Source organism: Perca flavescens, chromosome 23, assembly GCF_004354835.1.
Source record: "Perca flavescens isolate YP-PL-M2 chromosome 23, PFLA_1.0, whole genome shotgun sequence".
Lineage (NCBI taxonomy): Eukaryota > Metazoa > Chordata > Actinopteri > Perciformes > Percidae > Perca > Perca flavescens.
The window spans coordinates 7,823,468-7,847,636 of record NC_041353.1 but is presented as its reverse complement, the minus strand read 5'-3'; the positions used below and the strand labels follow the sequence as shown (position 1 = coordinate 7,847,636).

At 40.8% G+C, this 24,169-nt stretch overlaps 1 protein-coding gene across 8 annotated transcripts in view; it reads left to right on the top strand.

Annotated features, from left to right (window-relative positions):
* Positions 1 to 24,169, top strand: part of ppp1r12a (protein phosphatase 1, regulatory subunit 12A) — a 57,690-nt gene that overhangs the window by 1,311 nt on the left and 32,210 nt on the right. For all 8 annotated transcript variants that reach the window (XM_028570190.1, XM_028570185.1, XM_028570186.1 and 5 more), the window contains exons 2-3: positions 19,711 to 19,841; positions 23,561 to 23,679. In XM_028570190.1, the coding sequence (XP_028425991.1) occupies positions 19,711 to 19,841; positions 23,561 to 23,679 (250 nt within the window). The remainder of the gene's footprint in view (positions 1 to 19,710; positions 19,842 to 23,560; positions 23,680 to 24,169) is intronic.

The following is a 24,169-nucleotide window of genomic DNA, read 5'->3' as shown; positions in this document are numbered from 1 at the left end:
TTTTAACCAGGAAGATATGCGTGTCATATACTTTTATTTAGCTGGAATGTCAGCAGTGCTAGCTATGCTAACTTTTTGCCCGCTAACTACGGTAGCTACGTTTACTAGCCTCTGTACTCTTTACTGTGTATGAAAATGGCAGCCTGTTTTGCCTGTCGTTAGTAACGTCAAGGTACTAGCCTCTGTTAAGGCTTTTTGAAACTTAAGTCTGATTTACAAGGTTCCTAAAACACCAATCCAGGGATTGAAATATTATCGTAGCTTTTAGTACATGCAGTTACAGAAAGAATAGTCCTGAGCTAGCACTTGCATTCAGTGATGTTTAACGTTACTGTGCATACAGTATATTTCTTTTAAAATATGAATTGCTGCGGTTTGGAACTTAATCATTGTAAGTTGTGAATATGTCAGTCTAGTTAAAGATCCATTCGTATTGTCTACTACTCCTGTTCATTCTCTGCTATGCTCCAGATGTGACCTCATCTCTCTACCGTTGATGATTTGATAAACAATACCTGGAAATATATTATTGGGGTTCTTTTTTCAGATATACACTTATGTTATTGCATTTAGTGACATTTATTACAAATACACGTATAGTATGTTAACAGTATTAGCTGCTGTACATCAATAACAGACTTCTTTTCAATTTTTACTACCAATGACCTTGTTATATTTCTTAGGTAGTTAAAATCAAAGTGTGAAATTTGACAAAGGTCCCTGATTGGATTTCTACCCAGGACTTTGCAGTTATGTGTATGCACCTCTAGGGCAAGAGGACACCCCAAGTCATTTATTATGATTAGGTTCCAGTTATTGATGGTGGAACGAAGCATTTACACTGTTTTCATTCATCAGCAAGGATGCTGATGTTCTAAGAATGAATGAAGGAATTCTTACATTAAATGTTTATTACCGGCATTGCTTTCCAGTGATGGCACCTCCATTACTCATGCCCACTTCTCAAGCAATAGTAAGCTTTATTAGAGCTAAGTGCACCACCTACATGGCATGTTTGTCATCTAATACTTTACACAGCTATTACACCAATACAAGTTTTAAAAGCAAGTTTTCTGAGATGGATCATTTCCTTGAAAAAGACATACTTTATTAATCCCCAAAGAGGAAATACATTTTTTTTGTGTGTGTCATTTGCGAGTTTATTAATGGTGTTGTTAAATCAGCCATGTTTGTGCTAGTCCGCTATAATGAAATCTGGAATTAGCATGGCCCCCCCCGTTCAAACTCATTGGGTGGGTGCAAACGTTGCCTTTTTTTGGGCTGATGTCCTGGGATAAGCTAGAGTGTGGAAAGAATTTGCAGTGCCGCTGTCCAGACCTAACCATCTCTGGAGACGAAAAAAGCTGCCGTGCGGGTGTTTGTGTGTGTGTATGTTTTGTAGGCCAGCATGTGAACCTGGGGTTTGAGGGTTCTTATAAAGGAGTTGAAAAGGGCAATACAGGGATTTCTGTTAAAAGTGCTAATCCCAGAGTTGCGGCAAGGTCAAGGCGATGATAGTTTCCATAGATGAAGTGAAAGGAAGATGGACAATCAGTCAAATTATGTCTTTCTTTAGGTCTTTGTCATTTACTTACTTTACTTATTGGTGTCAGACATTAATCTCTAAAGCATACCATGGTTTCCTGAAATTAACAAGTTTTGCATCGGGGGGGAATAAACTCAATCAGTGGTAATTTTGTGCAATAAATTGCACTAGTCTATTAAATGACTGACCCCTGGCTTTGTTGTGAAGTGTCATTTTGATACAAGATGGCTCATTTCACACGCGGTGCAGCGATATCACCCCCAGTGCTGGTGACCGGTGCAGGGTTATAAATACCACCACCACAAGTTCTCCTAACTGGGTTTCAGGAGATGATACTAAGTTTGGGTATGACTCACTGTAGCTCTGCTTTGTAGTGCAGCCCTGGCATAATCTCACATTTAGGCTAGAGGGTGTCTTTATGTGAGTCATAGGCCTTCTGTCACTTAAAAAAATTACTTGTTGCAGAAGGACCTTTTAGACATGTTCTCTTCTGTTGTAGTCTGTATGATGTGATTTATGATGAAGACCATTACAGGCCCCCTTGTGCATATGGAAATTGTTGGGATGAGGTTTGGAGAGTTAACCATTTTTTGATGTCTTCAGTTTTTGATAAGATGAGTGAAGAGTGCAACTTTATGTAGCTTTTTGTAATTTTCAAAATCAAATTTCCATTTTTGCGACGTGATTGACTGGCTTACCCAAATGCAGACTGCATGGATTCAGGTGGACGGCAACGAGGACGCACAAGTGAGTGAGGGGTTCGGTAGGCCAGTCCAGATTCCAGATCCTGTCAGCTAAACTCGTCTCTGAGGGTGGCATTCCAAGTCCTGTCGTCCTAGCCTGTGCATTCCTCACATGACAGTCGCTGGAAACCATGGCAAAGGGAGAGCAGAGCAGACATTCCTCAGCTGTCACCTAAACCCCTCCCCTCTAGTCATTCTCTCTCTGGCTTGCCTCTCCCCAAACAATGCCAAGGCCCAGCTGACTGTTGCCCACTGAGCTCCATCAAGGCAATTAGTGTGGAGGTAACCGGGGCTTGTTGCTTCAAACAAGAAAATCTCCACACTGACCCACACCTGAACTTTTTGTCTTTAGTTTTCACGGCCTTTGCTGATCCCCAGGACCGAGGTGACAAGACTCAGCCCAGCTTAACATGTCAGAGTAGGGTATTACAATGCCTTTGCTCTGTTGACATTACACACCCTCATTATGGCCCTGAAGTCTACGAACATTATCTCGCCCGGTCTCCATGACAACGACTCAGGGAAGATTGCTAGTCACTTGTGTTGGTGGATTTGCATGTACAGAGTGGGAGTTGCATAACAGACCGAACAGAGAAAGAGTCTTTGGCTGTGCTCAGCTGTTTAAAATGAGAATCATTTTCATGAATTGTTGTAATGGAACAATTCTAGAGCATGTGGTTGAAGATGGTACGGCGGCTGTTTTTTCTTTTTTATCCAGACCAGCATCAGTCATATTAAAACGTTACATAATTGCTGTGGATCTCTCACTACAGCCCCAACCCTGAGATTCTCAGCTGTGCCTGAGGCTCACAGTTGGTCAGTAATACGAGCAAAAAAAGGAAATTCCTTTGACATGTCCCTGTCCTTCTGATAAAGGCATCATGGCATCCTCTTACAGACCTCAAGCCTCCTGTCTTTCTGCCTGAGGGAGAAAATCCCGCCTTTTCTTGTAGAGGGGCCCTTTGGCTAAGACAAGCAAAGCATCACGTTGCATTACATATCTTCCCTTTTTTTTTTTTTTTTCTCTCTCACCTGTTTTGCTAGGCTATACAACAGGTTGGTGCCTTATCGAGACTGGCTTAATCCACAAGAATCTGTCAGGGATCTAGCTGCCTGCATAATAACTCCCAGATCTGATGACCGTTGGATAAAGACTACGTAGGATTACATAATATGTTGAGGGTGAGATGTAATGCACATTTCTGTTATCAGCTTTTTAGCAGTTTGTGGGACTTTGTGGGGGTGTACAGCATGTGGCCCAAAATGAGCCCAGATGACAAAGCAATGCTCTTTTGCATGTAGATTTTAATTAGGAATCCTTTGGTACCTTCATATAAAGCATTGTAAATCCACTGCCTTTCAGTATGTATGGTCATCAAAATCAACATCCTTGGGGTTTATTTGAATGTTAGTGAAATCTTTTACTTTCAGGTAGCTTTAGGGGGGAGGTGGGGGCTCTTTTCTGTTAAAGGATTTATTTATTCTTTTATCTGATTCCACATTTGTGTAGAGATTAGCATGATTAAGGAGTTTAGATAAACCTATTGTTGAACATCAAAGTCCAGTCCACTCAGCTTGACTTTGAAGTGCAGCATTTCAGTTGATATTTTGTCAATCGTTTAAGTGTCATTGAGTCGTTGTGTACAAGCCCCTTGAGGCAAATTTGTGGTATTGGGATATGTAAATAAAATTGACTTGATGACATGGTACATGGCCCCACATTGCTTTGGTGTGTTGAGAGGACTACCTGGCATGTGTAGAGCCAGCATGCCTGTTTCTTTTGTTGGGTTAATGCAGAGAACTAGTCTCTTAGCTGCTGTTTCTATGACTTAACCAGCTGAAGAGTTATTGGTGGGTAGATGGACTTTAAAAGACATGATGTAGGTCAATTGCATATAAAATATTTGCTTATTTTAAACCTATTGTTGGCTTTTTATGGTAAAATTACTTTTCCTGTTACAGTATTTAGGCTGTAAGAGGATCTCCGTGCCCAACAGTTAATGCTCATACTACAGCATTATATATCTGCCTATTTCACGTTGCTTTTCTTGCAAAAGGTTGCACAAGGCTTCCAGTTTCTTTGTTATGGTTTAAGGCCATCTTACGGTAGCAGCTAGTCACTCATGCATCTCTAACATAATGCAGAATACATTAAGATGCAACTTAATAATTTATGGACTGAAATCTTGACAGTCAGTCACAGATTGTATTGTTCTTTGTCTAGCATGAATAGTTAACTGCCAGTCCTCCTAATGTGATTAGCTATCGTCATGTTTTGGTATTTTATTGGGGCTAATATTTAGACCTAATCATGGCTTGCCATATGAGCTATGATTGTTTATCATTGTTAAAGACATATCTTTGTTTGATATTTCAATTCTTGTCTAAAAACCAAAGCCAACATTGACCTATGTAATTGGGTAATGTTCAGTGCATACAAGAGACTAATCATAATTTTAATTTGATTGTATTGTTACGCAGCCTCTCGGTACCCTTGTTTATTGTGATGAATGATCAGATTCTCAAACAGCATCACAGTCTTATAAGTACAGTCATTTTATTGAGGGGAAGCAGTTGCCGTGAATGTGCGCAGAATTTCCTCTGCCGCCCAGAGTTCAACGTGCTGAACTTCTGGTGGTAACCGCCTGGTGGCTGGAACCACTTCTTTAAAGCTTTTGTTTTTGGGGAAATGCTCTTGCAGGTAGGCTGTTGTCATGGGTGGTTGCCATGTGGTGGTGTGAAACCAGCTTAAGCAATACTTCATTAGATTTTCTGCCAGTAATACCCCATTGGCCATTTTAAAAGCTCAGTCGGCAGCTTTGTTTGTGTGACCAGTGTCAAAGGGGTGTTGTACCTTTACACAGCAAGCGCCTACGGGTGTTTTGAGTCCATGCAGTTGTACTGTCGATGCACTAATGTGAGCTAAACATGATGTCTCAGTTTAACTCCTTACATTAAAAGCAAAGGCAATGCTGAATTCCAGTCTGCAGTAGATCACTGTAGATCACGCTATTGTAACTTCAGCGTGCTTGAGGACTGAGAGCGTTAATTTTAGAATTGGAGCCCCAGAACATGTATACATTACCTGTGTATAATTGGCAGGTCTGTCCTTGTCAAGCTGCCCTCGCTCACGGTTTCATTCAGCCGTTCTACCAACCCCGTAATCAACAGCAGGAAGTCTTTGTGGTGTTTGCGCGCCAATGCTTTGCAACATGTCGGGTCATCTGCTGCTTGTGACACGTCGGTGTTGTTTACCTGGCACAGTGTGTCATGATAACATGGATGACTTTGAAAATAGACCGCTACTGTGCAAGCTAAATGGGCTTGGAAGCACTGTAAAACGTCTTGCAGCGTAGTTAATTTTGTAAAGGTGATTTTCTTATTGAAAACAAATTCACGTTGTTGGCTCAGATCTGATAGATGTGCATTTACATCAACTAAGCATCATGCCAGGGTAAAAAGATACACGTGCATTTGTCTGTCTCTAAAACTAAAATCATGCATGGCTCAGTTGATTCTGGTCTGCACGGAGCCTATGCATCCCAACTGAATTTATGACACTGCTGCCGATGCATAGCAGGGATAAAACGCCAGAGGCATCCCCACTAGAGGATCTGGAACAGCGAGTGTTCTCTGAAGTATGTCAGATGAGCTTTGCTGCAGGTGGGAACTGGTTCACTTGGGGTCGTATGGAGAATTCCTCAGTAGAGTAAACCTGCTGCCACGTATATAAGATCTGTGCTATCTTTTCGGTCAGGCTATGGACACAGACTTGACCTTGCCCAAAAGCACATTTGATGTGGCGAAGGGCTGGATTTTGTTTTTCAATGTTCCACTTCACTTTTTAGCCTGATGTTTACGTCGGTTATTACATTGCCATAACATGGCAGTACTGCTGTATGTGAATTTAGGAAAATGAGAAGTTGATTTCAAACCCAAGGCTGCCATGGTTTATCTCTTCCTGTCTGCTGAATGCATTTTGAGGATAGCGTGTGCCACTATTTGTCACCCGTCATACGTCATACGTGAGGTTACAGCTCTTATCGCTGCTTCGCGGAACGCTTTGAGGGGTAAATGAGAAATAACATGCAGGCATAATTGCTTGTTGAGACCTTTTTGTGTAAAACAGATTGGTAAAAGAATCTGCCAGGTGCCTTAACAGATTATTGCCCACCACGTGCTTTGCTGTCTGCCCCCACTTTTCCAAGCCGTGCATAGTATTGAGCTGCTGCGAAATGTTTGTGGGATGACTTCAGCTTGGTTTATTTTCCCCCCAGCCGTGGCACATAGTGTCTGTCTTCTACTTAAGCCAGGTCTTCTTGAAGCCATCTCGCTGTGTTGTTTGCTTGGCGGCAGTCAGATGTCTCACACTGAGTGATTTTTTTTATGAGCTGTTTTTGAACTGAAAACACCTGGACCCAGAGACTGTGAATTACTCATTGTCTTACAGAGCAGCGAGTACAATTAAGCGCATGTTCACTTGTTGTCTGTGGAAGGATGAGGTTACATTCTTTCCATTTATTCTCAAAATGGCTGCATTTTCAGCTGACGAAAATGAGGAATAGAGGTAAACATGATGATTGGCCCATTATACACAGTCTGCACATTGTGTTTTAGTTAGGCCCCTAAGACATCGAGGACATGCTATCCTTACATTCTCAGTTGGGGAAACTTATAAGCTCATTGTTGCTTTCGCCCATTATAGATTGCCATATTTTAGAAAATGTATTATGCTATCATTACTTTGTTGCTAATTTGACAGTAGCAATAAATGATACTTCTAGGCAGTCCTTCCAGAAAAATGCGGAGTTTTTTTGTGATTGTTGCGGGCAAAAATCCTTGACTATGCAGCACGTTTTGTTAAACAATGCGATGGAATATACTGGATATTTATTATTATTAAATTGCGGGAACTTGCAAAAACTGCGGTTTGATGAAAAAGAGAAAAAAAAAAGTGATTCCCCCAACACCCTGCATTTCGATGATGTTAACATCGCGTAATTACGTCACTTCATAACGTCACTTCATAACGTCACTTTATAACGTTGCCATGGCAACAGGGGAAAATGGCTGCTCTTGTATGAAGTAGACGCAACATTTTCAACTTTCTGCTAAGATATAGTGACTTTTTTGCAACGAAAATGCAGGGATTATGAAATCATGCAAGCCCTGCAAAATATTTTGCGCGGAAATCGGCAATTTATGAGGCGAAAGTGCATTAATATGCAACCTTTGGCTGATTATGCATTGAATTATGCAATCGCATAATCACGTTTTTCTGGAGGGGCTGCTTCTAGGGGAAAAAAATGCTTGTATTACAATCTGGAATTTATCAGCAGTTAAAATAATAATAATTTAATATAACATTGGCTTTTAAAGCTAATATCAGCTGATAGGACAGTGAGCTAATATATTGCCACATCTCTCTTTTTCAGTCTTTACACTTGATTGGCATGGGTTTGTTTGTTTATTTGGGATCCTCATTAGCTCCGGGATTGCAGCAGCTATTCTTCCTGAGGCTGGATTGATTTTTGTTCGTGCTGATCCATCAGTGGCCATGAGATTGAATGAACCTGCGGTTTGCTGTGATGCTACTCCATTAGTGTTCTCGTGAATAAGCACATGCGAGTGATGCTCTTCCTGCAGATAAATAGCAGTGTCAGTAAATGGGCCTGGACCATGACAGTCTGAGCACTTTGGCTTGTGAGTCAAATTGACTTACATAAGTATGGCCTCAGTGTTAGCTAGAAAGTGATGTTTTTTTTTCTATTGGTAGATGTTTAGTACATGTTTTTAATAATCCCAAATGCTTTTAAACCTAGTTGCACACCAAATGTCACTCACTGGACAATAAAACAAAGATTCAACTGACTAGCTGGTAAAGGGAGATGAGCAGGATTTCACAATGATTAATGTAATCTCATGAAAACTCTTTTTACACTTTCCATTAAAGAAAATCAACTGAGCATCAACTAATAATATTTGATAACCGACTGAATGAAGTAGTGATAGCAAATGATGCTTTTGTTCATCAAAGACAGAAATCATACAATTTTTAATTTTTAAATCAAGACCGATTGCAAAATAAGACATGATAAAATCATAACACTGCCCTCAAACACAATTTTATCTCCATGTTTTATAGAGCATAAATGTCAGGTCACTGAGTGCAATCAAGCTGAGATGTTAATAGACTGTTAAATGAAAAATTAATGAACCACAACCCCCTCATAAGACACAGTCGAGTTACGATCCTCAAGGTCTGGCCCCCCGGTCGCTTTATAGATCATGTTGAGCAGCATTTTGGTCCACTGTGCAGGAATCTTATTTAGTGATTGATGACCGATTTTAATCATAGTTTTATGTTTACCGGCCATCTAGAGTATCGACTGACATTGTGCAAAGTTGGTGCACATTGTGTAATCTCTGGGGCATCGGTTGCATGTTTTAGGCAGCTGACATTGACTTTTTATCATTAATGTGGTTAACCATCAAAGAACTTGTCTAAAAAGTGCATCCATGCACCTTTTGTGTCTTATTTAGGTTGTTTGGAGGACAGTAAAAATGGATGCCCTTGTGCTGTGAATTTTCAGGCCCAGAACGTAGGGAGGAAGGGGGGGTATTGCCCGTCTTTCCTTACGGAGGTGGTGATGGTAGGAGGGATCAGGGTGTTGGAGATTTCAGGCCAGAGAGGAACAGGAAGTGGCTGTTTATTTTTCTCATTTCCTCTTTGAGGCTCCACTAGTGAGCTTGCTTCTTCCACTCCCTCTGCTTTTATTTCACTACCCTAACATAGACACACACACACATGTAGGCATACAGCTATCTGCACTGCCTTGCCTAATGATTTACCTAAAACCAGGCAAACAATTATGCATTCTCATTCTTTTTACATCTTTTATATGTGTCGGGTTAAATAAATAAATTTTCTGTTTGTTAAATTGTTGACCAGTTTCTCATATGGAGAGGCCTGAGGTCTGCATCAGTAGCCTAGCCTATATCATTTTTTAGAATTTCATGAATACATTTTCACTCCTAGTAGAAGTCTTGTGTTTGAAGGGCTGCACAATGGATCAAAATCAAGTAAAAATCCCTATATTGGCAAGTGCAATTTTTCCAAATCAAATGTACAGGATTCTTGGTCCGTTTGCTTACATATGAGTAGTTTATTAAAGTTAAGGTGTAGATTAGATTGCATTCATCTTTCATTCATAAACTACTAAAACAGCTATAAACTACTTTAAACTACTATTTTTCATATATTTTTGTTTCTGTATTTGTTGTTTATTCTTATTGTTTAAAATGTTAGTTTATGTATGCACCAATCACTAAGGCAAATTCCACGTTGGGTAACTACTGTGGCAATAAACTCCTTTTCTGATTTTAGTGGTCTTGGTCTTGGTCTTTGCGTGACAGCGTACTAGCAATTCAGCATGCGTTGTGATGCAGTGTTACTCTGGTGATGATCCATATTTGTGCTGGTAATGGACATAAGTTGGTAGAATGCCTGCAGGGCAGACCCTGGCACCCACACTATCCATTTAACCTCTCGGGCTCAGAGCTTGTTTGCATCAGCGGTGACAGTGCCAGGACCCCGGGGGAAGAGGAGAGGGGGTGCAGTCTGTGGACCATTCTTAATGCCTCTTCAGTAGACTGTCTGTGACTGCTGACTGAGCTATCTACTGTCCTCCGTACAGTAGCCTGCACATAAGGGTTCTGTTATATGGAAATTTCAACGGAGGTTGTATTCTGCCATTCTGGCTATCTGACCTCTCTGCCTCCCCCTGCCCCCCTCCCGGTGCCCCCTCTCGCCTTTGGACCCCTCACATGGAAACTAATTTGGCTCTCAAGTGGGGCTATTGTTTTGGCCTCTGAGTGAAAGCCCAAGTGAAACATACAGTTACAATCTCTCCTGCATTCCCCCCCCCCTCTCTTCCTCAATCCTGGTCTTCTTTTTCCATGGGAATCCCAGGGCCATATATGGTCGTGTGTGTGTGTGTGTGTGTGTGTGTGTGTGTGTGTGTGTGTGTGTGTGTGTGTGTGTGTGTGTGTGTGTGTGTGTGTGTGTGTGTGTGTGTGTGTGTGTGTGTGTGTGTGTGTGTGTGTGTGTGTGTGTGTGTGTGTGTGTGTGTGTGTGTGTGTGTGTGTGTGTGTGTGTGTGTGTGTGTGTGTGTGTGGCTCATCTAGCGGAGGGACCCAGCTGGTCGCCCTGCAGCGCTCAAACCCTCCCCCTCGTACCCTCTGGCCTCATGAACCCTGCCAATAGCACAGGAGCTGTGAGCTCTTTGTCTCAGACACACACACACACGGATGTTTACCTTACAGACTGAACATTCACACTAAAGTCTCTTCCAAGTATAGATTTACTGATCCTCATGTAATCCTTTTTTTTTTTTTTTTTTTTTTTTTTTTTTTTTTTTATATTCGTGTCTGGATTGTTCCATTTCCGGTATAGTTTTTCTCTTTTTTTTTTTTTTTTTTTTTTTTTTTTTACCACATCTCTCATTGTCTGGGCTGATCTGACACACACACACACATGCAAACACACACACATGAAAACACACACATGCAAACACAGACCCATAACGCACTCCTACTTACATGCAGGGACGGTAAGAAGGAATTCCTTTTGTGGAAGTGGCTGCGCGCCTCTGAGCCGATGACGTAGCCCACGAGGAGTGGCCAAAGCGCTGATGCCTGAAGCCCCTAGGCTAGGAGTATTACTTATCTGGGAATTTCTCCACTGGTATGCTAGTCCAGGGCCTTGCTGCTCACTAGTTAGGTGGGTGCAGATAGAAGTTGTACTAGAAAAGGGAGAGGAGTAAAGTAAGAGAGCGAGAGAGAGAGGCCAGTTCTGAGCTCCAGAAGAAGCTGCTTTGTTGTCAACACTGTCTCTTTATATGAGGGGAAAACTGGTCTTTCCCTCTTTTTAAGGAAAAACAAGTCCTGTGTTATTAAGCTTTATTGTGGATGCCCTAAGCACACATTCTGAAAGCCGATGAGGCTCTTTTCTTTTTTTTCTATTTCTTTTTTCTCTCCATTTTGTACATGAAATATTGGACAAACCTCACACCACAATACCTAGATAATGTTTTGGCTCTCCTGACAGATACTAGAGGGTTTCAGCCATCCTCCTTACCACAGAAATTACAACATTTTACCCCCCCCCCATCCAAACACATCACACAAAGAAGAAAACTGAAGAGCTTACTGAAAGCACCAGATGATTGAACAGGGTGAAGTTTATTTTTATTATATTGTATTTTAATATCTGTTCTTAGAGAATGGTAGTGATCACCCTTCTTCTCCACAAGCCATGTTTTTATTTGTATTTATTTTTAATTTTTTTTTTTTTAAAGGGCTCTGAGTGTCTTATGGTTGTGTAGATGCTTTGATCCCAGCCAAAGTCCTGATCACAATCGAAGTGACTTAAGCCTTTTGCTGTTGGGGATTTAAACAGCTGTTCCCCCATCACTGTGATAATCTCTTGGTTTGTTGCTGTTGTAATTTCACATTTAGTTAGTGTAGCATGATCAACAGAGATCTTTGTGGGGACTTTTCATTGGGACTATTTATTCAGTAAAAGGTTCAGTTGTACTTATACAAACTGTTGACAGTGAGGCCTGTGGATTATCTTTAAGAATCTGGACAGTGTTTCTGAAAAGACATGTCTCTGTTGAGTTGAGAATGACCTTATTCAATGATTGAGCACCACAAACGAGATTCCATTCACCACCATTGGCAAATAAAGCCCAAACCTAAACTATGCTCAAGGCTAGAATCCAACCATCAGGGAGAAGAGGGTAAAATTTGTTGGTTTAAATTTATACTCAGGGCTTCACTCTTGCATTCAACAGCGATGCATAAACTGATGTTAAGATATGGCTGTTGAGATTGCTTACTTTATGTCCCTGTACACTGCTTTTCTATAATACAGCTGCAAAAAGCTCTAAACAAAGACTTGCAATTGTTTACAATAATGCTGTGAGTAGGTTATTGTGTGTCTGAAGATGTCCTAGTGCTAGGTGCATGTTAGTCAGTCGGACAATGATCCCTGTGTGTAAATGTGTGACTGAATAAAGTAGAGCGCAGCATAATTGATGCAGTGGTAAATCCTACCAAAATCTTCATATGAAATACTTGGGAGATGTGGCCACTTTGGTGCAAGAGTCTAAACGTTTTTGATGTGATGTGTGCATTATTTGTGGGATCACTTTTAATATGGCCTACTTGCATAAAGTAGCCTAGATTGATTTGTGGCACGCTTGATGGTTCTCATGACATTCCTTGCCGCACGGGCACACTGTTGTCAGTCATGGCTGTTATCATGGCCATGCACCATTGTCATTGAATTTTGAATAGCTGCTAGCACAATGGGCTCAGCTGGCTGCCTGTGCCACTGAGTTCTCTGCCACTCTCGGCAGTAAAACGTGCAGGAGCCACAACGGGAGCTTTCTCCAGGGTGCTTGAGTTGGCCATCTGAGGGTGCTACTAAAGGAAGTCAAGGAGGGGAGGGGTCCTCAAGTGTCTCCTTGATGTGGAGTAGTGCTGAATTTAAGCTCAGAGCTCTCTCCACGATGGCCAAGAGGATAATAAACCTGCCCTTTTATACACACACAGAAGCTATACCCCTTTACTATAGCATGAAGAAGATTGTGCCTTCTTAAAATGTTTTGTCTGGGGTGTCAGACTTGTCTATTTGAAGTAAAGTTAGCAAAATGTTATAATTGTCTTCTGTGCTGATTGATTGAGCCACTTCAGTTCCCGTTAGCTCATTACCTCCATTGGCGTGATGGAAGTTTGTGTAAATGTAAAGCACAAATAGAAACTGAAAGCATTATTATAGTTTGAGTTGTAGCTAGGTAAACTGGTGTGGCTTTATCATTACATCTTGTAGGCTAAGTAACTTTTTCTAGACATTGCTAGATGCTAATCAATAAAAGATGTAAATGTGGCTATACAAAAATAGTTTTTATTTTTTTTATTTTATTTAAAAAAGCCATAAAAGGGCATGATAATCTCTTTAATAACATTTAAAAGTCATGCCTGCAAGAGATTTGAAAAGAAAAGAAAGATGGCACCTCAAGATGCTCCTTTCAACATTATTTTTTTTTTATTTTATTTTTTTTATGTTGTCTCACAGTGCCTTCAGGGGCTATCCGAGCAACCCCTGTGTGCTTTAAAATGAAGTCTTTTTCTCTATTAATTTATGTTTCTTACAAAAGCCTGACAAGGCCTGAACCCATGTTCTCTTTTTGGCTTTGTTGTCGTGGCAACAGACTGGCCTCCTTTCTTAGGTACACGTTATGGGTGCATTTTTGTGCCCGCTCCGGGAGTGGCTTAGCCCATCTTCTTTGCGGCGCTAGTAGGGGAGTAGGGCTTGAATTCCTCCATATTATTTCAGGATTAGACTGGTGCATATGGATGGACGCTGTATTGTTTCTGTCCTAATCCTCTCCATATTTATCCCCACTGGCTTGGAAGGTTTATTAAATTAATCTCTTGATAGTGCCTATAATCAGCCCCATGCGGATGGAGTTAATTGAAGAGTGTGTGAAGTGAGAGATATGTACATTGCTCTGCTTTTATTTACTTTTCTGTCTTAGGAATTTTTTTGGCCAAATGCAACTATACGCAAATTAAACCTCGTTTTTATAATTCGACAAGTCAACATGAACACATTTACATTTATCAAGCATTTATGACTACCATTTATCTAGCAAGATTAGGCCAGATGACATGTTAATGGTTCTTTATACTAGGGCTGGGCGATATGGAGAAAATCAAATATAACTATTTTTGACCAAATACTTCTATCAATACTGCAATGATATTGTAGTGTTGACTGCTTTCACAAAATATTTACACAATGAGATTTTTGATAAATAATCATCAGTAATGTGGATATAATGACTGAGTGGGTAAAGGCAAACAATAGAACAGTTACAACAGTCTGGTAAGAATATGACATCACTTTACTGTAATGCACCCTTTTTAAAACCAGGAAAACACAACACTTATGCCATATTACGATATCCAAAATCTAAGAATATATCTAGTTTCATATATATATATAATATATATAGTGTGTGTGTGTGTGTGTATATATATATATATATATATATATATATATATATATATATATATATATATATATATATATATATATATATATATATATATATATATATATATATATATATATATATATATATATATATATATCTATATATATCTATATCTATATCCTTGGGGTGCTTCACATTAACTAGGGACAGGTTTCTCTATCCTGCTTTTTCTTTCATAAAGTCCCACTGGATGCCAGTTTTTTTTTTTTTTTTTTTTTTTTTTTTTTTCTTGACTAATAGAGGCTGACCGTCCAGTGACGTCTGGCTGATGTTTATTTTAATGTGCTCCCATCAGGATACACCAGCTCATAAACACAGACGACACATTTCGTGATTTAGACCTTTATGTTTGGAGGACTTGGAAAAGAACATGCTAGGAGCAGTCCTGTATTATGAAATAAGATGCTAAGTGGTCTGTCACAACCTCAAGTATCAAATAGGCTCCATTGAAGCATTACAGGAGACCCTGCTACACTGTACATTCCTACAATATAAACTTTAGATAGCCTGTGGTATTATGCTTCTGCTTTTATAGCACTGTTAAGTGTGTGTGTGTGTGTGTCACTGCAAACCAAATCTCACAACGCGTAATGGATAAACAGAACGGTTTATCTGAACATTTACCTCTGTCAGCCAATCAAATGGAGCATCCTTTGTCCATTGATTAAGTTAATACTTGATTTCCTCCCCCTCGCTTTTACGTCAATTTCCCAGAAGCCTCAGTTTCCATTAGAGAGGTACTTTTATCAGAAAGCGTGGCAAGGACTCATTCTGTAGGCCTGTCTGGCAAACTGACAGGATACATGGAGTGATATCTAATGTGCTCTGGCCACATAGTGTTCAGCAAGTCAGTATTTCCTCCATTGTTTTTTTTTTTTTTCTTTTATTTTATATATATATATATATATATATATATATATATATATATATATATATATATATATATATATATATATATATATATATATATATATATATATATATATATTAGTGCCTTCATGCTTTACAAGGCCTCCTCTCTTCTCCCCCTCTCAGACACACTGGCTAAACAGGTTTAAATGGCAACATGTCTGCTTGAGAGTGAGTCATAACATGTCTGAATGTTTAACTACAAGCACAGCACTGGTCCTATATGTCATTCCAGGGCTGATTGTGATGTGTGAGACAGGATTTAGCTCATAATGTTTCTTAATATAACTTCAATTAGGCTAATGGTCAGACTCAGATCCCCCTCCTCTACTCTTTCTGACTCACCCACTCTGCCTGCTCTTAGATATGAAATACTTTGTCTTTGTAGATGTATATGAACCATGGAGGTTAATTTTGCAAGAGATTGCTATCCCACCATTAGCAGTACACACTGAGGACACCACCATGCTCTGGAAATAAGAATGCCACAGCACTTTCTCTTGACTCTCTTCTTCTTTATCCTGTCCCTCTGGCCACTACACTATGCATACTCTTGATGCAGGCTGTCACTCCGGCACCTGTCAGCTACACACAATTACAGCCATTAAGGGATTACCTTTGTTTGCCTCCAATAGCTGCTGGGAGGAGCCACTGCAGTAATGTGACGCAATGAAGAGGGAGGTCACAGCCAGCACTGCGTTCACCTTAAGGGGCTTGTTTCCATTCTTGGAGAAGGAGAAGACTTTGAAGAGATAAGCGTGGGGAGGATTTAGATTAGGGCATGGAGGACAGTTTTCAGATGAGGCAAAAAGCTGTAACAGTCTTTTTTTTTTTTTTTTTTTTTTTTTTTTTTTTTTTTTTTTTTTTTTTCTCAGTCCCATGCCAGCAGTCAAAAAGGAAAGAGCGCAGTATACATGCTGACTAATTAAATGCTACGTGTTGCCTTGCATCACCTGATGTCTTATGTTAAAAGTTGTACTTGAACACACCGCAAAGAATACAGCCGACGGTCCGCCTGACAGCCAACATGCACATTCTTTCTGAGTCTGCACAAAAATAAATGACAGGTCAGTATTCTGTAATTATGATCCAAAAAACCAAAACTGCGCAAAGAGAAGGCAGTGTACACACTAGCCTACAATTTAATAGTAAGTAATAACAATTGAAAGTATGTCTGATCTAAATAAAGTGAAACTGATTTTGTTTTTTTTTGCTTTGCATTTATGTCGTCATCTGTGTTCTTTCACTTGTCGAAGGAGAAAACAAAAGGCAGTGGTGACAAATTTAAAGAGGCCGTTCTAAAAGAGTCACTGATTCACTTGGTTGACCAGCCAATCCCACAGCTCACTTTCACTTACTGCCTTGGTTGCCAATTCAACACAGTCACTCAATCCGATACTTTATTTGAACTACAGGCCCGGCTTCGCTGACATTACCAAATTGTGGACTAGGATGGGAACCACAAGCTGCCATGTGTTGGAACAGGATAGGCATCATTTGCACATGATTGTGATGTCCAACTAACAAGCCCTTGTGGGTGACATTTCACTAGTGCTGATGAGAGCTGCAGACTGCAGCACTGTCAAAGTCATATCTGGCGTTGTTGTCTCCCCTACCCTCAGTTGTCTATCCTACCCTGTAACAAAGTCTGATGAACCCTGTCTGTTAACAAGTCCATCTACACCTGGAGGAATTCTGTGCCTGAGCTCCCACACACAACCAAACCATATCACACACACACACACACACACACACACCGTCCGATAAGCTCAGTGAGGCCTCTTTAGCTGTGGCCATGTACGGTGCTGTAAACGGCCCAAATTTGGACAAGGATTCCAGCCAGATAGTCGTGTGCCCTAAACGTGAGGCCGCTGTGTGTTCATGTGTATCTGTTTCCCTTGTCAACGCTTTTGTTGTCATAGCAACCCCAGTAGAGAGAGCAAGACAGTCCAGGCACAGTGTTCACTGATGGGTAATTGTTGTGGATTTCAAGTGTTTATCTCTGCTGATTATTTACTACAACAGCTGTCAAACTGTGAATTTGTGATTCCACAGATCATTTAATACCTGTTGGACAGCTGCAGAGATACTGGAGAAGTATTTTTTTTTTTTTTTTTTTTTTTTTTTTTTTTTTTTCTTCCTTCCCCACCTAAGGACTATTCTGACCACTTCTCTGCAGGTCCTCTAGTTATGTGTCTTCAATGTCAGGTAACGTCTTAACCTCAGGGCCTCTGTGTGTCCTGAATGGAGAGTGCAATGCAGGATCTCCATTTCTGCTTTCCCTCGGTCTCATTGTTTTGGATGTTGAGCAGAAATGTGACCACTTTGACAGCTTGCTTCTTCTCAGGCGTGTGGCCAAGGAAAGATGCTACTTGCAGCTGCCATTTATTTTTGTGGGTATCACTTTTGTTTTCACTGTGTCAGTCATATATGGTTTGGTTTGCTGTACTGGGGGGTTTCAGAAAATGGTTAAACAACGTTGTTGGTGTGAAGAAAATTAGACTGGTGCATGCTAAGCACCCACTTTGTTGTCTGTGCTTCTGATCTCCTGTGGTGACAGTCTAGGATGTGTCAGTCTGCTACTTTACAACCCAGTGTCTTGACTTCCCTTTGAGTGTATGCCCTGAAATTAGGTAAGGGGAATCTTAGATGTCCTGTACCAAAACATTTAGTAAACCTTTTTTCATAGGCTGTATGCCACTGGCAGTACCACCCACCCCAGCAAGCATATTCTTAAGTGTGGCCCTGATTTGGACTAACTGGGGTATTTTGTTATATGGATTGTAGGGCTGGGCGATATGGAGATAATCAAATATCACAATATTTTTGACCAAATACCTTGATCGATCCCGCCACGATATTGTAGGGTTGACTATAATGTTTACACAATGAGATTTTTGATAAATAATCATCAGTAATGTGATTATAATGACTGAGTGGGTAAAGGCAAATAATAGAACAGTTACAACAGTCTGGTAAGTGAAAATGACAACACTTTACTGTAATGCAGCCTTTAAAACCAGGAAAAGACAACACTTATGCCATATTACGATATTAGGATATCCAAAATCTAAGACGATATCTAGTCTCATATCACAATATCGATATAATATCGATATATTGCCCAGCTCTAATGGATTGTATTCAGATTTTGTAATCCAGACAGCTAGCTAGACTATCTGAGTTTTCTTCTTTGCACGACTAAAACAACCTTTTGAACGTACACATGTTTCACCAAAACAAGTTCCTTCCCGAGGCTATTCTGGAATGCTCTATGGACTCGCCAGACCCTCCTCCGCAGCGCTGTGGAGGAAGGCCTGGCAATGTTACTGCTGATTAGGGCTGGGCAATATGGAGACAATCAAATATCACCAAAAACTAATATTTGACCAAATACCTCGCACGATGTCGTATTGTTAGCTATTGGTGCTTTCACAAAATATTTACACAATGAGATTTGGATGTGGATAGAATGACTAAGTGGGTGAAGTAAAATTATATCCCTTTACTGTAGAGCAGTCTTTAAAACCAGGAAAAGAAAGCACCATTGTTATATTAAGATATAACTATTTCCAAACTCTAAGACAATATCTAGTCTCAAATCACATATTGCCCAGCCCTACTGCTGAAGACTAAACATTTCCTGACTTTGCTGCTTCATAATAAAAGCTTTTAAATAACAAAATAGCGGGGGACATTTATTGTGAAGAATTTATAGGATATGAAACCGTTCCACCGTTTTTACAGCCGCTGCTTTAACAACTCGTGCTCACCGCTGACACAGCGCTGTGGAGAGAGGTCTAGCAATGTGAGACTACTAAATGGCAACAGCAGCTGTTGCGATGTAAGAGCAGGAATGTCTGTTGTACTATCCTAGATGGTTGTGAATTCTGGGGCCTTTTTTATGAAACTAAAAATAGGGTTATTGTATCATGTGATCAATGCGTCCTGGTTGCATTGCTACCTTTACTTAGAGCTGTCCACTTGTGATCTGATCACTCAGATCAGATTTTAACACCAGGTTAAAAACGGGGCTACTGATTCACCTGCTGCTCAGTGTAACAAAATAACGTACACGGTTTGTGTGCATTTGTGGTTATTTCAGTTGTTTGATTTATCACAATTAAAGTATTTGGCTAATGTGCAAAGCTGAGTGCTTAGGTAAAAGTGGTCATTGAAAGATTGAGTTCTCTTACTTTTTGCATAAAGCATGTGGACACACACACGTCAGGTCTTGTTTCTTACAGTGGTCTCTCTCTCTCTCTCTCTCTCTCTCTCTCTCTCTCTCTCTCTCTCTCTCTCTCTCTCTCTCTCTCTCTCTCTCTCTCTCTCTCTCTCTCTCTCTCTCTCTCTCTCTCTCTCTCTCTCTCTCTCTCTCTCACAGGCATGTATAGATGACAATGTTGACATGGTGACTTTCCTGGTGGAGCATGGAGCCAGCATCAACCAGCCTGACAATGAGGGCTGGATCCCCCTCCATGCTGCAGCCTCCTGTGGATACCTAGACATAGCAGAGTAAGTATTGAGAGGCCTGTTTATTCAGTTTCTAAGAAGCACTCGTATCTTTTTCATCAGGTTTGATGTTTTTGCTAACTCATCCTTGCATCCTGTTTTGTATCTTGCTCATTCTAAGAAAAACATTGTTTTTTTTTTTTTTGCAACTGCAGCACTCCTCATTAGTTGGTACTATACAATTTCATTTGGATTGTCAAGCACAAAGTGATATCAGGGGTGACATGGCTAGGCTCCAGCTGAGGTCTGCACTGTCCTGTCACATCTCTGAGCCCCCCATTAGTGACCTCTCTTTTATGTTGGTGCTGGCAAGATTGTCTACTCAGTATGGCCTAGTGCTGTACTATAATCTTATATTATTATTTTTTTTTTTTAGCTCAATAAAATGGGATTTTGGTCTGGATAATTTAAAGCTTGCACAGCAGCACTCTTAACATCTTTCACCTTTTGCCATAATAAAATTTAACATTGTTTTGACTAATTTCCTGCCAATTGGTGCATGTTTACTGTATAAATGCCCATGGTCATTTCAGCTTGCATGCCAGAATCAACACCTCAAAAGCCATCATTTTTAGTAGCACACAGTTCTTGTCACATTTTGGTAGGAGCCACAGCCCATCTGATAGCGCAGACACACATTGTTAGAGTGATGTAATCAAATATGGAGAGATCAGGCCACTATATCTGGAATTGAGCTCTAGAGTTGCACTGTAGTATTTTCTTGCCCCCAGTCCTTTTCAGGTAAGAAGACTGCTCCTAGGGCACAGAACACAACACAGAGATGTTATCAGAGGATATTTAAACAGGCTAAAAGGGGCTAAAGGAGCTCAGTTGTACACATTGTTCAGCACATTGGGAGTGTGCTGTGACCTGCTTTACTTCTGTGTTCCATTATGGGAACCTGGCTACAAATATATCCCCCCTATTGATGTTACTTTAAAAAAAAAAAAACTGGATGTAGGAAGATAAACGTGTGGCTTAAATGTCCACACAATTTTGAGATATTTTAATGTTAACTTCTTAGACCCAGCAAGTCTGTGTCCAGTAGGCCTCATGAACACAGCACTGGGCTAGTATTACAGAAAACAAGATGTTTTTTGTTGTCGCATAATGAATGAAAAGGTCAAGTGGTTGGCCTGATATGGGTGACTAATGGAGACATCGTGTCATAGAGAGAAACTACGCAACCTGAAGTGGGTGGTTAGCTCTCAGTAGGCCCATTTTAATCCCGGCATCCTCATTCTCAGTGACGGGAACTCCAAAGCTGGACTGTATAAGCCCGTGTCACCACAGCCATCTAATGGGAGGGTTGGTTAGAATCCCACAGTGGGACTCCAGACCACAAAGCCAAAAACCTAGTAAAGATGACCCAAAATAGGCAGAATAGAAAGTCCAATCAAGAAGATATAAAACTTTGAAACTAACTGCAGTCAGTCACTTGCCATTTAGGGGGAAGTCATAAGCACTGAGCCCGTCTCAAGTGGTGTGTTGGCCTAATGAGAAGGGTCTGAGTCTTACTGCAGCTTTAATCGAAAGCAGCTGAACTCAAGATGTTGAATGGGTAAAAAAAATGGGTCTTGAATTTCTGCTGGGGGAAACAAAGATCTATAAAGGGTTAAATTGCTAAGCAGCCTTGATACAATGTTAAATGCGTATTTAGGTTGTTGCTAATATTTGTAGAGTTTTATGGATTAACTTCAGGTCTGTATAGGTTTACATGGACAAAGATGTCCACGAAACTTGTCTCTTCATGTTATAGGGGTACAACCTTTCGCTGAAGTGACTCGTGTCTCGTCTGAGGACCACCTAGTTGATGTTCAAGTCTTCCAGATGAATCTGCGAGCTCATGTTTAATTTGCTCTGGCAGATATGTCTGGCTCCCCCTCACATTCAGACAGATTTCCAGCTGGCCAGGCCCTGGGCGAACCAATCCCAACCGTTTATCTACCATGGGGCAGGTTCAAGGTGATTACTGACGAGGAGTGTTGTGCTTATCAAACGTAGTGACCAAAAGTAACTGGCAGACGGCGTCCAGCGCAAGGCACCAGGCTCACGAAACTCGTCAAACTAGGCGGTGCTGATCAAATACGAATCCTGCTTCGAACAGAGCAAGCCTCGCCTCATCTTGCATGTGTTGCTCAGAGCTACACCTTTTCGTCGCTCTGATCGGTTGTAGATGTATTCAATTGCATCCACAGGCATTTTGGTCTGCGCCCGTTGATAATGCCCCTTGGAAATTGACAAATGAACGGAGAGGTTCCAGATTAATATGCATTTGCAAATTCAAACGCATTTGCAGATTGGTCTGGCGATGCCAGGCTAGAGTCCTCTAGTACTGAGCATTGGATTGGTAGTAAAGAATGCTTGGATTGCATCTGTAGTTGCAGTTATGTACTATAATGTCTGGACGGTAGTGTAGCGTAAAACCCAGAGAGTCATTCATATGCCACACACCTGTGGATTTGGGCCACTCCTTCTTCGGACTCCTCTTTTTCTTCATCATTTAGGTGTCATGTTTACTCTGTTTGCATAGCCTGACCCTTTGCAACTTAAAAACACTGCGTGACTTCTATTAGCATCTTACTTATTTGAAAAAGTTCCATGGTTATTTACCTTATGGCGTTTTTACATTACATGGTACCTGCTCGACTCGGCTCGGCCCCGGGGCCCCATCCTCCTTTTTCCATTGCAGAATTAGTACCGCCTCATGCCTGAGGCGAGCGTGGCTGGTCGTCATAGCGACACCACAGGAAACTGAACAGAACGTCAAAGGTGTGTTGTTTTGATTCTGAGCATGTGGCTGTTGCCACAGCCAGAAGACACATTTTGTTTCAAAAGAAGCTGGAGGGAGGCTAAACAATTTTAAAAATGACGGATTTGTTCAGGACACCCCCGTCTGTCGCTAGCAACGATGACTCCGTGATTAGTGATGATTCTCTCCGACCAATCAGTAGTCTAATCAGTGGTTTACACGTCCTCTTTTGGTATCGCCTCAGCTCGCTTGGAACCTGGACGGAGGTGATACTAAAAGTACCTGTTGGCAGGTACCAGGGACTTTTTTTTTCATAATTGAAAACCAAAAAGGCGAGTAGAGTCAAGGCGGGTCGAGCAGGTACCATGTAATGGAAAAACGCCATATGTCGTATATGTGTGGTGTAGCATCAGTGTGTGCTAAATGCCAGTAAGACTTAGGCGTTAGGAGCATGTCCTTGTCTCCATAGACAGTCTTTTTTTTGTGTGTGGGTATTTGTTCCCTCTCAGTATTTGAAGAATATTCATATATGTCTTATGGGGGATTTTTAGCAGCAATGAATAAACTGCAACACGATATTGCAACAGATGAATTTAATTATTCTAATTATTGTAATAATCATGTAATCCGTGTAACTGGTGGATCTATGTAATTTGGCCGAAGTTGTGACAGGGCAAAACAGGAGCTGCAGACTGATGTAGTGTCAACCAATTCTGGCACTGAACCCAAAACAACATTACGCAGCTCCTGTCCTTCAACTGTTTCCTCATCAGTTAAAGGAAGTGACAATTGGCCTCTACCTCCTTTCCCTTTCACCCCGTCAGAGGCTAGAGTTTAACCTCAAACTTTTCAGTAGAAAAATCAACCAGAATAACACCATTTTGGAAAACCTTAGGAGGATGTTCATATAAATAACCTCTTGGCTCAACCCAAAATGTGTGTGTGTGTGTATTGTTGTGTATTGTTGCAGGTATCTCATCAGCCAGGGTGCCAGTGTAGGAGTTGTGAACAGTGAGGGTGAGACACCTCTGGACATTGCTGAAGAGGAGGCAATGGAGGAGCTCCTGCAGAATGAGATCAACAGACAAGGTACAGTATTAAAGACGTCTTGAACTCCTACTGTCTGGTCCATATTGTACTACTGTGTCATCCTTCTCTCCCAACGCAAAAACTGCATTATAAAAATGTAAAGTGTCTCATGTGAATTAAACCACTAGCATGCTGTAGCTAACGCAGCCTCGGTCACAAGGTTATGTATTGTTAATGCAAAAACAAAGAAAAAATGGTGGCATTTGGGCAAGATATGACCATGTGCATTCTGCTACTGTTATTTACAGTGCTCAGTAAACCTTGCTGTAAATGCAGTTAGCCAAGCTGATTTAGTCAATAATAAAAAGAAAAAGAAGTTTCTAGTATTACCATGTAATCAAAGCTTAATCCTATTGAGAAACCGTCCTGATGTGTGGTAGGGTCCCTGTGTATATTTCAGATATGCAAGAGTATGTTATCAAATGGAATCGGAGTTCTCATTCAGTGCCAGTCATCTGCTGTTTTTCACTCTCTTGCTTGAAAACTTACA